The sequence below is a fragment of the Mastacembelus armatus genome, chromosome 3 (assembly GCF_900324485.2).
Source record: "Mastacembelus armatus chromosome 3, fMasArm1.2, whole genome shotgun sequence".
Classification (NCBI taxonomy): Eukaryota; Metazoa; Chordata; class Actinopteri; order Synbranchiformes; family Mastacembelidae; genus Mastacembelus; species Mastacembelus armatus.
Genome location: NC_046635.1, coordinates 25,554,743 through 25,573,326, shown reverse-complemented (window position 1 = coordinate 25,573,326; position 18,584 = coordinate 25,554,743). Strand labels below are relative to the sequence as shown.

At 39.6% G+C, this 18,584-nt stretch overlaps 1 protein-coding gene across 1 annotated transcript in view; it reads right to left on the bottom strand.

Annotated features, from left to right (window-relative positions):
• The window catches only part of LOC113122715 (neural-cadherin), a 245,826-nt gene that overhangs the window by 86,390 nt on the left and 140,852 nt on the right, over nt 1-18,584 (bottom strand). Inside the window, exons 24-25 of the mRNA XM_026294237.2 lie at nt 17,270-17,454; nt 6,943-7,172 (exon numbers count right to left, since the gene is read on the bottom strand). Of these exons, the coding sequence (XP_026150022.1) occupies nt 6,943-7,172; nt 17,270-17,454 (415 nt within the window). The remainder of the gene's footprint in view (nt 1-6,942; nt 7,173-17,269; nt 17,455-18,584) is intronic.

Sequence of the window (18,584 nt, the reverse complement as noted above, 5' to 3'; positions counted from 1 at the left end):
AAGAGGGACTATGATTAGCAGGGCAAACAGACACGGAGTACAGACAGGAGGAAGACATCTGGGGATAAGGCAGGTTGTGGGGAAGTCAGCGTCATGCTGTTTGTCAGGTGGTTATAAAGCAGTAGGTGGCCAGCAGAGATATTCACCTGAAAAATCATTTTTGATTTTCTTTTGCCAAGTCTGTGTGTGGCCTTTCTCTATCCTTTTTGTCAAGAGTTCCTGAATGACCAGCACCAGCATAAGTATTATGGGTTCGAGGTGCTTCTTATTTCAAGATTTTCCTCCCACACTTTAAAGAAAAAAAAAAAAAAAAAAAAAAGTGTTTTTGCACTGTCCACCCACACTCCAAACCAGCAAAATTACAGCATCAGTCTCATCCCATTAGTTTGTCACACTAGTCATGCATTTTAAATTATTTACAGAAAAAGAATACATTTGTTTTTCCCCTGATTCTTTATTCCTTATTTTTTTTATTCTTTGGTAATGGCCAAAGTTTTTATGTCTTTTCAGGTTGGGCTACACTCTGAATTGTAGTAAGATTTAATTTTGAAATTCATATCTCACTGCTCAATAGCCTAGAAAGTATTTAATCCCGCATTGTAGTCTGTTAACCCACAGAGCATAAATTTCTAATTCAGCCCTGCCTTATCTTTTGTATGTAGTCTCCCAAATATTGAGGAAATATACAGAGAGGCCTATATCGAATCGTTTAAAGGCAGAACAGTGTGTATAGCAAGCAACAAAAGACCAGAAGAACACATTGTTCCTACGACTATTGTGCACTCAGAAGCTTCTGCAGTCCTTTATATTGCCCTCAGGGCCACATTAATATAATGACAAGATGAACCTTAGTATTTGAGTGACATACCAATGATTTTTAAAAAGCCAAAAACCAATGTAGTATTATTAAAAGTTAAGTGGAGCATGCTGGATTGAAAATGCTGAGGGATAAAGTCCATTATTGAGATAGAGCAGGGAGAAATAAAGAGACATAAGGAATACATTTTTTTTTTAATTTTCTGCTTCTGAGGCATTCCTGGAGTATTGAGAACATTAATAATAAGAGCTGCTTCATCTTTTCCACCCCTCCCACTCATTCCAACCCCATCCCCTTTCGCTTTCTTTGCCATCCCATCCACCAGCTCCCTACACCTATTGCTCCAGCTCTTGTTCATCGTCTCTCTTGCCACGCTTCACATCTCATTCTGATCAATGTCTTCTCTGGAGAACCAGGCTGAATTCAGATGAAATGCTCACCGCTCTCCTCACAAATCACACCTGAAAGCCTTGGCTACCTCTTCTCTTACACATCGTTCTCTCCCTTACTGTTTCTCTCCAGGCCAGGCTTTTCTCATCCTAAAATGTATTATTAATATATTTCAATGCTTTTCTCTACATTTCTATATTTTTGCCTTCTTCCTTGACAATAGTCACATAAAACAAAAATAGGAAACCAAGGGAAAAAAGAAATTAACCTAGAGGCAAAGAGTTTACTGTGGAGACTGACCTGAACTGACCACCATGATCATGACTGAATGTGTACTGTTCCTCCCCAAACAGACACACATATGCAAATAGAGACTGTCTCATCATGCCTTGTGAGGACACAAGGTCATCTCTCTCTCTCTCTTTCCCTTCCTCTTGCTGCTGGTGAAATGGATACGGTTAGACTTTCTATGGCTCTCTCTCTCACACTCACACTCACACACAGTGCACTACTTCAAATCAGATTTCTGACATGTGAAATAAGGTAAAACTGAAGCCAGAGGTCAGGATGTGTCAGTGTGATGAACTGAAATTGTGTTTTTACCATTTCACTTTTATATAGTGATGACGTGCTGTTCTATGTTTTGACTTTTACAATTACCTTCCCTCCCTAGTAGGCGTGATGTAATTTAGAAGTAAACATAAGAACATTTCTGCGATTTTGCACACCCTTCTCAATTGACAGTACAGTTCTGGTGGATTTCTTTTTCTTCTTGTAAGTGTTACAAGCATAATCCATAATGGGTATTTCTATTACAATAAAATTAGGTTGGATTTAAAAGGATCTTTCATACTGATGAACTGTGAATAAGGTAGCAGTTTTTTTCCTGGGTTGACCCAGAAATGACTGTCCCCGACAATGGCCTAAATCAGGCCTCATTTCCTTATCACCAAACTAACAGAAATGATTTGCATACTCATTTAAGGTGAGCCAATATATATCACCAGCAATACAGACTAAGTGAAAAATGTTCACCACAGGTGACACTGTCAGACAAACTATACAAGCTGTTTAATTGGCAATGAGGGTATTTTAGGAAAAGGAGGAGAAGAAACAAAGACAGAAATATTTCTATCAGAAACTCTTTGATACCATGTAAGGCTGTGGTGTTTTAGATAACCGCAAACAACATACAATAGTATACAAAACCATTCAATCGGATGTAGGTCAGTCAATTCCTTTTAGAAGCATTCCTGTTACATTTCTTTTTTTTCCTTTTCACCCTGATGGCAATGAATAAATTAAATGCATCTCAAAGTAAAAAATCCAACATCTGTGGCAGCTGCAGGGTTGGAAAAAAAGCCTGACCAATGATTTTATTCGACCTGAACAAAACCATTGGATGGCCAACCTGCCTTTCAATCTACCTCCTATTTACATGCACTCTGCCCTTGCACTCAATGTGTGAGCCAAGAGTCTCCCACAGGGCATTGCAGGCAGACATGTCAATGCTCTGATTGTACAGCTACAGCTAGTGAGCTATGGCAAAGGAAGTACCCACAGCAACTTTCATTCACAAACAGAAGACTGTATTTTAGAAAAGTACAACTAAAAATAAGTTAGATTATGCTAGATCTAAAGGCAGTATTAATATTGGTGTGGCTGTGTGTGTGAGAAGGATTATTAGCCTTAAATCTGTAACCTTAGCCATCTGAACTGTTGTATACTGTATGTATATTTTAGTCATGGCAGTTGCCCTGATCCTATTCGTAATTCTCTTTCTCTCTCTCGTGGAAAAACATTGCTTCAGTAGTCAGGCAGTGTGCGTTCATGAATTTCTGGAGAAGTGGCTTTGAGAGAAGTCAGAAATAAAGGTGGGATTTCTTTGCAGGTCTGCTTTTGAAATTGAGCTTCCTCTTTCTGATTTTTCCTGAATTGTCTGCCCTAAGTCAAACTTCTTAAAATCAGGATGTTGACATCTACCTAATTTAATCAATTTAATTATCTGTTTATATTTGATCAGTCTAATGCATACAAATGTACCAGTAAGCACCGTCACCATCATCACAATTGTACATAGCTATTTTGGTTTGAGTCAAAGTCTCAGGGCTTCATCATTTACACAATCCCATGTTTTTAATTACACTTCAGCTATTTTAAAATGTACAAACTACATTTCAAAAAACTTCTCAACCTCTGAATTGTAGTGTGTGATACAAGCCTACCCTTGGAAAAGGCAGCATTCAACGGTCACCATCCTAATATTGCAGGCCCTATTACAACAATCACTGTTGCAAGCAATGCTGACCATATGACATCAAACCATCTAAGACATTGTGCATGGATGCAATTCGAACTTGACACCATCTATTAAAAAAGCTTGGATAAAGGTGCCTACATTACAATAACATAACCTTGACAACAAAACTTGTGGAAATTCTCTTTCTATTAAATGGATGATGAATGAGGAACTGCAGTTTTGACTGAAGCTTGCTTAACTCACGCTGCTTCTTCTTGATGTCTTGCTGATACAAGACAAAAAGGGAGAGGCTGTGCGAAACAGAAATACTGACCTGACAGGTGATGTGACCAATGTTTATAGTTCCTGCTCTACACAGAATTAGCTTATTTGTGAAGCTTAAATACACTTGAGATACTTTGAAGTATTGTGTTTTTTCCTGGCTTGAATTGAACCATAAAGGATATAGTAGAAAGTTATATTATATGAGTTAAGTTATATTCACACAGTATGATTACTGTGACACAGTTTCTGTTATTTGCTTGTGTACTCCAGCACACTGATTTTGAAATAAAGGTGTAAGTGGTAACTCTCAACCTTAATTGGAGAGATTTTATATCCACATCGAATGAACTATGTGCAATTCTAGCTCTGCACATACTTTACACAACCCCACAAGTTCACAAAGTTACCTTAAGTCATCATACTTAATATTTGGTTTCAAGTCTTTGGCAGAAAATGATTTTGCATTTTCACAACATAATCATGTGGGCAGAATTGTCAGCAACATACCACCGGTCCTAAATGCATCTTGGCTTTTTAAAATCTGTATGTATGATATCATTATGCTCATAAACTATGTATAAATAGGTTTATTGTGTTCTGTACTGTCCACACAGTACAGATGTTCGAGTCACTTTTATATTAAATCCCATGTGCTTGAGAAAAACCAGAACAACAAAAAAAAAAAAAAAAACATGAAAGTGTCATAATGTTTTATGTTTTCTGACTGCACTATAGCTGTGATCACACTCCTAGGTGATTTCACACTTGCTGCTCATAGAGTGGATGGATTAAACTCAATGTTTACACTAGATCTGGGTCATTTAGACAGGAGAATGGCTTTACCAAAATCTGGTGGAGAATAACCAGATGGTCCTGAAAGAGCTGTTCTCACAATGCTTCTATACCCAGAGGGGGCTCATTCAGACTCAGTACTGGGACTTGCTTTTGTTCTGATTAAGGTTTGAAGTGGTTCACTAACCGTTTCTTGTCCTCACTTTTCACATGCTTATTTCTGCTTTATAGCAATGTCAGTCTAGACTTCAAGATTTTCCCAATAGTAGTAACACAATGGTGATGGTATTATGCAATTCTCTGAAGGACTCAGAATCTACTTTCAGTTGACAAATGTAAATGATTAAGAACTGTTAGTCAACAGTAGTCAGAATTTTTTTTATTTCCTTCACAAAAATACTGAAATATAATTTGGAATAAGATGTTATCTTGAAATGTTATGCACACAAAAAAAAAATTAAATTGGTCCACTTGTCGATTTTAAGTTGACTTTTGACTGCTTTGAAAAAAAGACTTAAAATGATCAGTGTTTAAGAAAAGTCAGACCTGAATTAGTTACCAGTATATAGAAACAAAACAAATTTACAGTTATGCTTTCTGTAGGTTTGATCGTAATCCTACCACTGATATGGACTGGGAGCGTAATATTGCAAAAAGTAATCAGAATGCAAATTACAACAGGCCAGACAAAAGGCACATTTGTTATTAACATTAACAATAGCTTAGCGCCCCACTAAGCAACTGACAGTAAGTCAGCATGCACAATACCAGAGAAAAGAAAAAAAATGGAATTCATACCCGTGTTTTTCCTACTGTGACACAAGGAAATGCCTCTTGTAATATGGATCAGAAAATTACAATTCAATATTTGCTCCCAGTCACTCAGGCTTAGGTTTATGTTATGGTTTGTGGCATTGATTCACTCTATACTGTGTTACTTGTATTGCAATTAACACAGTAAGTGCATGACTTCTGCATTAGTTTTCAAACACTGATGACATGTTGCATGAACTTTTCCCCAAACTTTAAGACACAGCAGTTGTTTGCTGGGCCTTAAGATCCAGAAGAGTAAAATGGTATCCCACCATACAGAGCTGCAGTTTTAGTTCATCTCACCAGCAGTTCCTTTGACTGTGAGAGGAAACCAGAACACCTGGACAAATCCCACATGGACATATGAAAAAAAGAGCAGACCTTTGGTCTCATATTTAAACTAAGTACCCAACATATTTACACTGACATCATTAATCTTTTAACACATTTTCTTTGCTAGCTAATCTCTGCTAAAGTGATGTTACCATAGAAATGAGCAGCAAGTTCACAACTTCCTATTTATAAAAATGTTAATCAAAGTCTTTCGCACAACAGTTATGAAAAAGAAATGAAGCAGGCAGTTTTAGAGAACAAAGCTGGCATATGTCTTTCAGTATGTACTGTATATGGCTTATTGTTTAATTAGACATGATGCATATGAAAATGACCTGAATCCATCCATTTCCCAGTCAGGTTTGAAGTTAACTTGACTGCAGCATCCTGTTTTCCTGTCATTTTGAGCACTCAGCAAAGTGATGCAAAATAATTACAGAAAGTTGTCAAGACAAATGATCATCAGTACACAGAAACATGTAGACTTTGGATGTTTTGGGGTTGTTTTTTGTTGTATGTCCAGTGGCCTGTTAGGTGGGAACCCAGAATGTTGCTCTCACTGTAACAAGTAAACACTGTTGTGAAGGTTTCTGACAGGTTTCTAAAAGACATGTCATGCCTATTTTCAGCAGCTATTTATGTCAGCAAGCAGCAATATCATCATTTTAACTTCTTGACTTCTTTTACAAATGATGGGGGGGTGGGGCAAGGGGAGGGGAAATGACTCAGGATTGTTTTCAGATGTTAGTGTTCATATTTTACAGTTTTTTTTCTAGGCTAAGCCTAAAAGATCTGCCACACTACTCTGCCTTAACAGTTTTATTTTTAGTGCAGGTGAGTTTGTGCACTTGTGTGTAGAATTTCAGTTCTGTATCCAAGAACCTGAGACTATGCTCCACATTTTGACTGACATTTGATGTGCAGGAATTTAGCACAAACATGGGCCAAAGCATTGCCAGAGGCAAAACTGATGCCTGCAACCAAGATGTGAAAGAGCAAATACAGGGAGCACAGCTCTGGTTGGAAGGTTCACGCTTACCCATGTGGGATTTCTTTGTGGCTTGACTTTCCAATGGCTTTGTGCACTTACTCATTAGCATGCAGTTGGTTAGACAGTGTGTGTGTCATTCAAAAGGCTATGTTAATCAGTCAGGTGCTGGAATATGAACAGGGTCTCCAACAGATCAACCAACAAGCTTGACATGATGTTTTTGTTTTTAATTACCTTAAGTATTGATAAAAGTAAAAGGTTTACAGACAAAAAGCAACATACCTTTTGTTTGTGGGCAGCCAGATAACCATGCATTTTCTCAGGCTGAAGGAAGGAGGGGCCACCATGAACAGCAAAGCGAACATCCAGAATTCGCTCTCTCACATCTATTAAGCTAAAGATGTTGACATCATCTGGTGGAACGGACAGCATTTCAGACAGGAAGTCCACCAGTAGCTCATAGCGGCTCCGCTGCTTCCCTCTCAGTTCAATGAACTCCTTTGCTGTGATGTCTGAGAAACACACACACACACACAATTGGGACTGTAGCCTGTATGGAAGTGGCCTCATTATTTCCAACCCTGCTCAAGGATAAATCCAATTATTTTCAAACTGGGCCCAAGTGCTGAAATAAAAAATAGTCCAGAACACTCAAGACTGGAGCTGTGATTGTAAATTATTGAAAATGGCTCATTTTATCTGACAAAATTTTTTGTTTGGAGGGTAATTTTGTATCTGTATTGTAGTTTTTTTTCCCCTGTGTGTGTATGTGGGCATGTGTGTGAGCCTGCAGGTGAAAGTAGTTACTGGGAGTTGGATTTCAATTCCTGACTGTGCCAGCTAAGGGTAATTACACACTTGACAATTTGTGGTTCAGTTACAATCATACTTAGAGCAGCATCTTGAGAAAGATAGAAATCTTTCCCCAGAATTGACAGATATAGTCATAAAAACAAGTACAAAAACAAGCTCAAAGTCTAGGCTTCTGATCTGGGTCTATGTTTAGTACCAATATTCCACACTATATTTTATATATTTATGTGCAAAACTAGGTTTTCCCTCATTTGGATAACCCTGATAATTTGAAATGTGTGGATTATCATGGAAATCTGGATCTTGGAAAATAAAATTTCACTTGCAGTAGAGACTTTGACAAGAGAAAAAAAGAAAGGTTCTGAAGTGGCGAGGGCAAGCCTCATGGAAGTTTGAAATATGGCTACAGGGGACTATTGGCTACTATTCGATAGAATTGTAGCTTTTGATTTAGCTTCTAGCGTTTAGCTTCTAATTTAATTTGTTTGCACATGAGAAATAACATTTAAGAAATAAAGTGCATGCTCATGTGCATCTATGAAAAGGAAAGAGAATGAGAAATGACTGTAGGCTGTAAAAGTACCTGGAAAGATAATCTTTATAGTAGAGTGTAGACCTTAATGCATTATCTTCTATTCTATTCATTTCAGTGTGTTTCAGAGTTAGGAATATCCTTAAAATACAACAAAGATGATGAACCTTATCTTCTCATGTACAGTTTAAGATGACTTCAAAATCTGTCAGGGCTTTAAAACTCAAATAAAAAAACCCACCTTTGATCTCCTAAAGTATGTAATTTGCATCATTATTGGTAGAATGGCACCATTAGTCAGTACCTTTCAAAATACATTTGACATTATAAAAGTGATTCATAACCATTTTCTGATCTGTCGCCACTCTGGTCCTGTGGAGAAATGAGTGTCAGATTTTATGGCAACCCAACCAGTAGACAACATTAACACTACCCCCACATATTCTGAGTGGAATGAGCCAGGTACAAATGGACAATGTACTGTAGAGCCCTTAAATTCTGCTCCTCAAATAAGAAATTCCAATGTTGCTTTAGAAAATTCCCTTATTCAAGAGGGATTACCAACTAATAAATGAAAAAATACAAATTAATTACCCATATTTTATATACAAAAACATAAGAAATACTGTCACACCTCAGGCTGAGTCCCACATACATACATTTACACAACAGTGCACTAAGCTGCGGCCGATACTCTTCAACACGTTTGAGAGAAAAGCAAGTGTGTGAGAGGAGTGAGGAATGGAGAGAACTTCTTGTCCGTTATTCAGTTTTTAGTTCACTTATATTGACAGTCTTGAGACTATACTGTGTTGTACAAGTATAGCCCTTATTTCTGAGTTTTCTGACTTCTACCGTGCATTTATTGGCTCTTTTGATCAAGGAGGCATGTAACAAAATGAGGCCCCACAAAAGAGGGAAATGCTCAGGTGTGTTTGTGTGTCTCTGCCGGCACGGATTACGCACTGCGCTCCCCGGGATATTCCTCTCTAACGTGCGCTCACTTTGCAATAAAACAGACAAGCAGACCCTGCAGCTGAAAAAAAAAAAAGGACTTTTCCACGTCCCGTGTTTTGTGCTTCACGGAAGCGTGGATGTGTGATCTCATACCGGCAACAGCTGAGTGGATTTCAACTCTGTAAAGTGGACAGACACGCGGAGATTTCCGGCAAAACAAAAGGTAGTGGAATCTGTATCAACAACAGCTGGTGCAATGACAGTAATGTCTTAGCACTGTTCCCTGAACCTAGAGGCCTTCATCATTAACTGCAAGCCCTTTTACGCGCCCTGCGAGTTCTCCTCATTCATTCTCGTCAGTGTTTGCACCCCGAAGCAAAGTGATGTAAGCAAAGCGTAGTGTGCACTGGCTGACGAGATACTGTGTGTGGAACAGACAAACCCAGACACCTTGGTTATTGCCCTAGGACTTTAACAAAGGTAGTCTTTCCCATGAAGTGCCTAAATACAACCAGTTTATTAAAGTGCACGATCAGAGATGGAACGTACTGGACCATTGCTACTTCCCCATCACTGGTGCTTATCGTGCTGTGTCTTGTGCCGCACTGGTCCAGTCCGACCACATCATGGTGCATTTGATTCCTGCGTACAGGCAAAAATTAAAACTCTGCAAACCAGTTGTGAGGACATCAAAGAAGTGGACCAGCAAGAATGCGAGGGAACTTCAGGAGTGTTTGGACTGTACAAACTGGGATGTTTTTAGGTCTGCCACCAACAGACACTGATGTCTTACATTAACTTCGGTGAGGACAGCATCATTCCATCAGGCACCAGGGTGAGTTATAACAATGACAAACCCTGGTTCGCAGCTAAACTCAGACAGCTCAGGTCAGAGAAAGAAGCCACATTCAGAAGTGGGGACAAAGAAAACTACAAGGAGGCTAAGTACAGATTTAGCGAGAGCTAAAGCAGCACATGGTGAGAGAATGGAAGAGCTATTCTCAGCCAACGACTCTGCCTCTATCTCCAAAGGGCTTAAGGCGATCACCTATTACAAGCCATTCTGTGAACCTGAGCCTGGCCAACAGCCTGAATGAGTTCTACTGCCGCTCTGAAAGACAATGGGACAGACCTGACCATCCCTACTCCTCCCCTCAACAGCCATTGATCAGCAGTGGCCCCATTTCCATTCCTATGCCTGGATCACCCACATAGCTCCGCACCTCAGCGCCCCTAACCCCCACTCCTCTCTCCATCAAAGAGGGAGATGTGAATAGATGTGAATAAATAAACGACTGAACCCCCGCAAGGCTACAGTCCTGGACTCTGTCTTCCCCTCCACCCCGAACCACTGTGCCAATCAGCTGTCCCCAGTGTTCACAGAGATTTTTGATACCTCACTGGAGACCTGTGATGTGCCAACCTGCTTCAAGGCTGAGGTCTTGACGCAGGCTGAGCTCAGGATGATGCGGTGAACAAAGCCCCCCACTTCATCCTCCAGCTTCTGGACTCCCCAGGATCCTATGCCAGGATACTGTTTGTGGGCTTCAGCTCTGCCTTCAACACGATCGTCCCAGCTCTGCTCAGAGACAAGTTCTCCCAGCTGAATGTGCCTGACTTCATTGGATCACGGACTTCTTGACTTCCTACTTTTCATGCAGACAGATGGCAGTTAGTGAGGCCTGGAAAGCATGTCTCTGACTCCTGGAATATCAGCACTGGATCCCCCCCCCCCGGCTGTTCTCCCTGTACACTAACGTCTGCACATCTGGTCACCAGTCTGAAGTTTGCAGACGACACCACCCTCAACGGCCTTGTATCTGATGGGGACGAGTTGTCCTACTGGAGTGAGATGGACCTTCTGGTATCATGGTGCAGCATGAACAAGCTGGAGTTCAACTCTCTCAAGACAGTGGAGATGATAATGGACTTCAGGAAGGAAGTGGACTTCATATCTGTATATATGTTTGCACCAGACACCAAGACAAATTCCTAGTACTGTAAAGTGTTCTTTGCTGTGCACAGCAATAAAACTTATTCTGATTCTGATGTTCAATGTTGATTTTAGACCACAGTTTGTGTCAGACTTGGGCTGGGTTTGACTATTTTAAAATCTTATGTATGGATAAATAGGCTCCAGCAGATGCTCGTGACCCTGGTTAAGGAATAATCGGGTATAGACAATGGATGGATGTATGGATGAATTTCCCTCCTTACTTATCTGTGATCATAGACATTGGAATTGTACATCACAATACGTGTAAGGTACAGTAGATTAACAGAGAGGGACAGTTGTAACCAAGCACTGCACTATATTAAAGCATAAATTAGTTAAAAGTTAAATTAAATACAATAATATATATGCATGCCAGTATATATGACAATAGGGCTTATTATAAAACCTCTAAAACAAATGAGGCCCAGTTACAGGAATTATTCATTCCAAATTTGTCATAGGAATAAATATCTAATAGCCTTTGTTGTCCTAAGAAAATATGAGTTGGGATCTTTCCCAGTTAAAGTCTAAGACAAATTCCCCTTTTTTTTGTTCCCCAGAAAGAAGTTCGTTATCGACTCGGCAGCCAAGCACCTTTTAGTATTTTCATCTATCTGCTGTTACTGGAACTGGGTTTTTACTCGCATTAAAAATGCATTCCAAGGTTTAGTTAAAGCTAAGATAGGGCATCAGCAGTCTCAGTTACTCAAATCAAGAGGATATCTTCCAAAGTTATCCTGTAATCTTGTTAATATTAAACACGTACATGTGACAGCTGTTTTAAAACAAGACTAGCAGAACATCTCACTAAAGGACTGCTATTGCTATGTATATACAGTGTGGGCAGGGTGATCAGACTTGTAAGTGTACAGAGGGAGACAGAGCCTAGGCATTAAGAGACAAGACAAGGGGCTCAGGGCGGGCTCAGCAGATACAGCGTGAGGGATCGAGGCTAATGTCAGCTCCCATTAGTCAGTGCAGTGGGAGAAACAAGGACACAGGCAGACAGAGAGACAGTCAGGAGGGAAGGGGGCTGGAGGGAGAGGGTAGTTACTCCTAACGCAGAGTGGCAGCCTTTGCACCTGGCTTTGATCCAGCCTCACAATTCACTACTGCTTCCTCCTTCCCAGAGGCTTCGCTGAAGTCGGGTGTCCGAGGCAGTTGTGCACAGTCGCACTCCTGCCTGTAGGCTTGTGATTTCATATAAATAGGAATAAAAAAGGGATAAATATCCTACTCATGTAGAAGTATACATCCTTGACTCTGTATAACAGAGTGTGTTATACACACAGCAGGTACTGTGTGTACCTGCTTAAGTGCAAATGCATTTCTAATTAACATAACAGTGTGCAGCAATATACACTAAATATATTTAATTTAGACTGTATTTTTTTGTTTGATTTTCTAACAGATGCTAGTAATGATTTACTTTAGATTCTCAGTGATGCTTGTGCTGAACTGACAACTGGTTCATATGATGCCACAGTTTTAAACACTTTTTCTTTCAGGAACGCACTCAGTGATTGAAGCTGGGAGATTAAAGCTGGGAAAATAGTGTAGAAACCAATTTCCATCCATTATCTATACCCGCCTATTCCGACTTAGGGTCACAGGGAGAAACTAATTTGTTTGCAGTTTTGTGTAGAATCAGATGCAGACTGTTAATTTAGTGTAATCTCCCTCACGCAATATATCAGACAGATTCAGGGAGTTTAACTCACCACAAAGAGTAAAAGTAAAGGAATCTGCTTGCCTGACCTAGTGATAAAAAAATAATTAATCTATTATCAATTTAATGTTAATCAAATTCTAATGCTGGGTCTCATTCCTTAGTTATGATAATCTGCTGTGTTTCTAAAACTGACATTATTGCAAATAAAAATTCTTTGTACTAGTGCAAAGCAAAGAATGCGCAACATTTCAGAAATCCTTCAGCACATCCTCATCTTCTATTCAGCATTTACAGATTTTTACACAGACTGACTTGATATGAAATGATTGGGCATCGAAATAATCACTAATTGCAGACATAATCCAGTGCTGAAGGTGGATTCAGTGCATTTGTTGGCACAATGGTGTGAGATACAAGATCTTAACACCCTCTCCCATCTATCCATATGGTCTGTTAAGCACACAAAGTAATAGAAATGGAAAAAGGAGCCAATGAGGTTTTGTGGAATTTCTTGCACTTTCTACACTTGCATTTAGCTGCTCTTTTCATGGAACATAGCAGGCTCGTGAACTGGCATCCACAGGGACAGTAGCAGGGCAACAGGCATGATGACTAAAGCAATTAGATCAGTAAGGGAGGTGTAGGAAGTCCCAGCATATATACAATTTGTAATCCCAGGAGTGGTAAACTGACTACTATTTTCCTCTTATTTCTGAGAACTAATCTGACAATGCACATACCTCAAGACAGATGTGAAAGAGAGAGAGAATTATTTCGGTAAGATCTCAGGATTGTAAAGAAGAAGGCTTCTTCTGTAAAGAAGAAGTTAGAAAGCCCTTCTCCTTTCATAGTGTAACACAAACTGCATCAACCTAATGTATGCAGAGTATATACAGCACTGTATGTTTTCATCATGGGTTTTGATTTTGCCTTCCCCTGAGCACTATACATTTCACTCTAGCTAGTGTTAGGTGGACATTTCAAGGACTTTTTGTTTACCACATTTTTACCTTTCCATCAATATTGAGAAATTTAGAGAGTTTGAGGTAGGAGAGAGCCTTAATCTGAGCAAAGCAGATTTAACTAGTGCTTTCTTTGTGCATCCTTATTGCAATCCACATTTGTTCTTGAAATGGGATTTAGAATGTCAAGGAGGGTGTAAGTAATGCTATAAGTACAATATTTTCATAATCCCCGAGACTGAGAATCAATGAGACTGTTTACTCAAAGCTCCACATCAAAAATAAAATCCTAGAAATGGCTTCTGCTACGTATCCCCCTCCACGCATGCGCACACACGCGCGTACACACACACGCAGCATGCCTAACCCTCAAACTCAATCCCTGATATTACTTCTATTTTGAAAACTTCAAACTTACATTATTGTGAGTGTGTTAATTGATCTGCAGGTTAAAAGCATTTCTGACACTGGATTCATTAGCACCAGCTAACGCTCCAGGTCTACCAGTGGCTTTAAAAATCAATACAATCTGCAGTTCACAGTGCTTTGTTGACAGGCGATTTAAAAATCCTCAGTGAAATAACCACCCTACAGGGTAAGTTGTTGACAATCCTAAACTTATTATTCTAAAATAAATTGACAAAAAAAACTGTTGTTAAACAGAGGAGTGCAATTCAGCAATTATTTCATTTTGACTTGCTAATCCACACTTTTTACATGGATTCATTTCTCTTATACAAGTGTGAGTGGCAGCTGTTCTCCACCATACCACTTCTGGGTTTGGGTCACATTAATTTACCTCAAATCTGTTTCTCAGAATGAGAAGCAAATCCTTTTATATACTTACATGTGGTTTGACTCTTTTTCATGCTTTCCTTCTTTCTCTTTACTCTCAACTCATCTTTGGAGTGCACCCTCTGGCCTCCCCCTCTGCTTCTATTTCAATATCTTTGAAATCATAAAAATCCTTCAGCCATGTCCCATTTCTCTAAAGCAAATTTAATTCTGAGCAGACAGCCGGTGTGCTGTACATCAGGTAATGATGGATGCTGCTCAACATATGAGGAGAATATGCTGGTTAAGCAAAAGCTCTCGACTAATTATTTTGCCAGCATAAGTAATGGAAACAGGTTTTCTGTGAGTGTGTCGATGACAAGTGGGATCCTATGAATCAGGGGAGAGGGATTAATAATGGCTGTAATCTTTTGCTAAGGAAACATCTTTAATTGGGATTGTGACAGCCCTTTGAAACACTGTAAACAACTAGAGCAAACAGTAATCAGCATTCATTAATTTTCAATGACTGGAAACAAGTCTGGAGACCATATTAGCCACATTCTCCAGCATTCCCTTGTCAGCTGTACAAAGTTGAGCACAGTTAAAATTTGTGGCAAACACTGACATTCAGAAAACACAAATTAGTATTATCACATGTTATTAACACATATTAATTTGTGAATGTGTTAATGCTTGTGTAACCCTGGTCAACCACTGAAAGTTTGGTAATCCTGCACTGACAGTTTGGTAATCCTGCGGAGAATTTTTCTGGATAACTACAGTGATGAATAAATTAGCTCAAATACACTGCCAGGAGCAGATGATTTCTGTTAACTTCAGCTCTTGACTTGACATTAGACATCTTGAAGGTCTTCCAATCATTGTGTTTGCTGTTTGTAACTGCACAGTTTAATTTACATACAATGCTTCTGCCACTGAATAGAAGTAAAAGAAGTAAATATCAGAATTAAGCCTAACCTTTATTTATGTTGCATTTCTTTCTTTCTGAAATATTTATTTAATTTCTGTCTCCATTTGCCTGTTTTAGATGAAAAAAAGGATTGCTGACAATGTGATAATAAATTAGTTGTATGCTTAAGCAACACATTATCCTCGAAGCATGATCCTGGAGTGATCTACAAATAAGTTATATTTTTGGAAACACAAAATTAAAGTCAAACAGACTTTCACATCATGGTGGTTATCACTACCTGTATCACAATTAAAACCATGGAACTCCAGGTCTTACATTAGCCAGATTAATTAAAAAGAAGATGGAGCATGCAGTCACTTCCATGGTTACCCAGTGATTTGAGACATTCAGATAAGAAAGAAACCAGTCTTGGAGAAGTATCACAACAAGAACACTGACTGTTTTCAGTGTATGAGTAGCCAACATGCTTGTTGATTTGCAGTACAAAGTGTAGAGGTCAGGTTTTGCACTCATCAAGGTGACAACTGACATTCATCTGAACACTGACACTGGCAGAGTCTCTGTCTTAGTAGTGTTGGATCTGAGTGCTGCTTTTGACACAGTGGGCCATGTGAACCTGTTACAAAGGTTAGAGGACTGGATAGGCATCTCTGGTACTGCCCTTAAATGGTTTTAGTCCTATCTTGAAGACAAGAAGTACTTTGCTGTAATTGCTTATTGTGTCTCAGACCTTGACACGTGGGGTCCTCTAGGGTCCATCTTGGGACCCCTTTTGTTCAATCTTTCCCTACCATGAAAAATTCAGTTAATACGCAGCAGCAATGTGTCCTACCATAACTATGCAGATGACACTCAGATTCACATATCACTCAAAAGGTGAATATGGACCAGTCAATGCACTGGTTACTGGTTCACTGTATTGAACAGATCACTGTATAGATACTTTCTCCAGATAAACAGGCAGGACTGAAGTAATCATCTTTGGGCCACAGAATCAAAGAGAAAGTGTCAGCAGTCACCTGGAGTCTCTTTCTCTAAGATCTAAAAATCAGGTTAGAAATCGAGGGGTAATTATGGACTCAGACTTGAATTTTAACAGCCACATTAAATCAATAACATCATCAGTATTGTACCACTTCAAAAACATTGCCAGAATGAAAGGGATCATATCTAAGCCAGACTTGGAGAAATTCATCCATGCATTTATCTCCAGCAGGTTAGATTACTGTAATGGCCTGTTCATGGGGCTCTATAAACGAGCTGTAAGGCAGCTGCAGTACATTCAGAACGCTGCTGCTCAGGTCCTGACTAGGACTGGGAAGTCGAACCACATTACTCCTTTCTCAGATCTCTGCACTGGCTTCCTGTAGCCCAGAGAATAAACTTTAAAACAGCACTGCCTGTGTATAAGTCTCTTCATGGCTCAGTACCATAGTACATTTCTGACATGTTGCTGCCATATGAACCATCTCAGACTCAGAACATCAGGGACAGGCCATCTGCTCGTGCCCAGAGTCAGGACTAAACATGGAGAAGCAGCATTTCCGTTTTATGCATCTAAAATCTGGAATAGTTTTCCTGACATTAGACAAGCCTCAACTCTGACAATGTTTAAGTCCAACCTAAAAATGTTTCTTTTTAGTGCGGCATATGACAACTGATTGATTTATTTCATGGATGAGTGTTTGACATTACAGTGGACAGCTGTGAGGAATTTTATACCAGTGAAACAGCAAGAATGGAATGAATGGAAGGAACACTAGAAACAGACATCGGTTATCTGTGAACACCTTACCATAACCAGATACTGCATAGACTGTACAGAGATTATAGGTCACGGACTAGGAGTCAGTGAACAACTGGAGGAAGGATGATGACATTCATATGAGACATTAGAAACCATTTCTGATCAGAGAGAGACAGGTGTGTGTATGTTTGTCTCTGTAGGTCTGCAGCTTACTCTTACCTGCCAGACGTAGGGAACCTGAGTTGTAGATAGCCTCATCTCGGAGCTCTCTCACATGCACAGTGACAGTGGAGACAGCATCTGGCCAAACTCCATCAGACACACGAATCTGGAACTGATAGGTGCCTGGTGGAGCATTCTCCTTGATAATCAGGAAACCTGTTCTCTTGTTCAGGATGAAGTAACTGAGGGAAAGAACAAACACAGACAAACAAATCAGTTTAAAAATGTACATGTAAATTTAAATGGCTTTGTTCTGATTCACACAAGCTAAACTGTGTACAGGGCTACATTCATCCATCCATTAGTTATTCCCAACTTTTCTGGGGGGGGGCAGGCAGGTCACCAGTTTATTATAGGACTACAGAGGCAGATTAACACTCACATCCCCACCAAGGGGCAATTTAGAATCACCATTTAACTTAACCTGTATGTCTGGACTATGAGTTGAAGGAACCCACAGATGCACAGAAAGCAGAATGTTCTTGCTGCGAAGCGAAGGTGCTTACTACTACACCAACGCAGTAATGAAATGTTTGGGCTATTGACAAACAACAATGAGTATTCTGTAAGGACTACCATCACACTTGCTGCTGCATCATGCAAGACTCTCCTGACAGGTTAATACCACAAGCAAAGCCAAAGTCTGACTAATGTGTTTTTGAATTCATCACAGGCAGACAGTACAACTAGCTGCATTGTCCAACCTGAGCTGTCTGTTTGGAGCCTGAAAGGGTGTGATGGCCACATGTGCTGCCTCACCATAAACTGAATGTGGGTAACCCTCATGCACTACACACCTTAGTTTCTGTAGTTTGCAAACAAGTTAGTTTCTTTTCGTTATGTTGAAGTTAAGAGGTGCACTTTTTAAATTTTTTTTAGTTTTTTAATTTGGTATTGACACTATGTTAGTTTCTTCATGTAGCACACATTTAGTTTACTATTGCAGTCACATTTTAGTTGTAGATTTTGTTTGAGTAAATTTCATTATTTCATTTGACTCACCAGTGCTGAGGAGGTTGCTGATTGGTGCTGCTGGAGCCATCTTGTGGGGCCTGAATACAAGTTGCACTCCAAGAAGCAGAGGGTTTAAATACAGGAAGTGGCCAGTTAGACTGTACCAAGTGCTTCCCACTTCCAGGGGGATCAGATACTTTTTTGTTTTGGAACATTGCTATTTCTATAGGTTGGATTAAATTTTCATGTATTTGTTTTGGTTATTTTATTTTTGTATTGTTTCTTTATAACTTAAGGACTAGCTGCTATGTGTGTTTATGGTTTGTTAGTAGTCTTTGTCTTAAGTTACCCCCTGTGT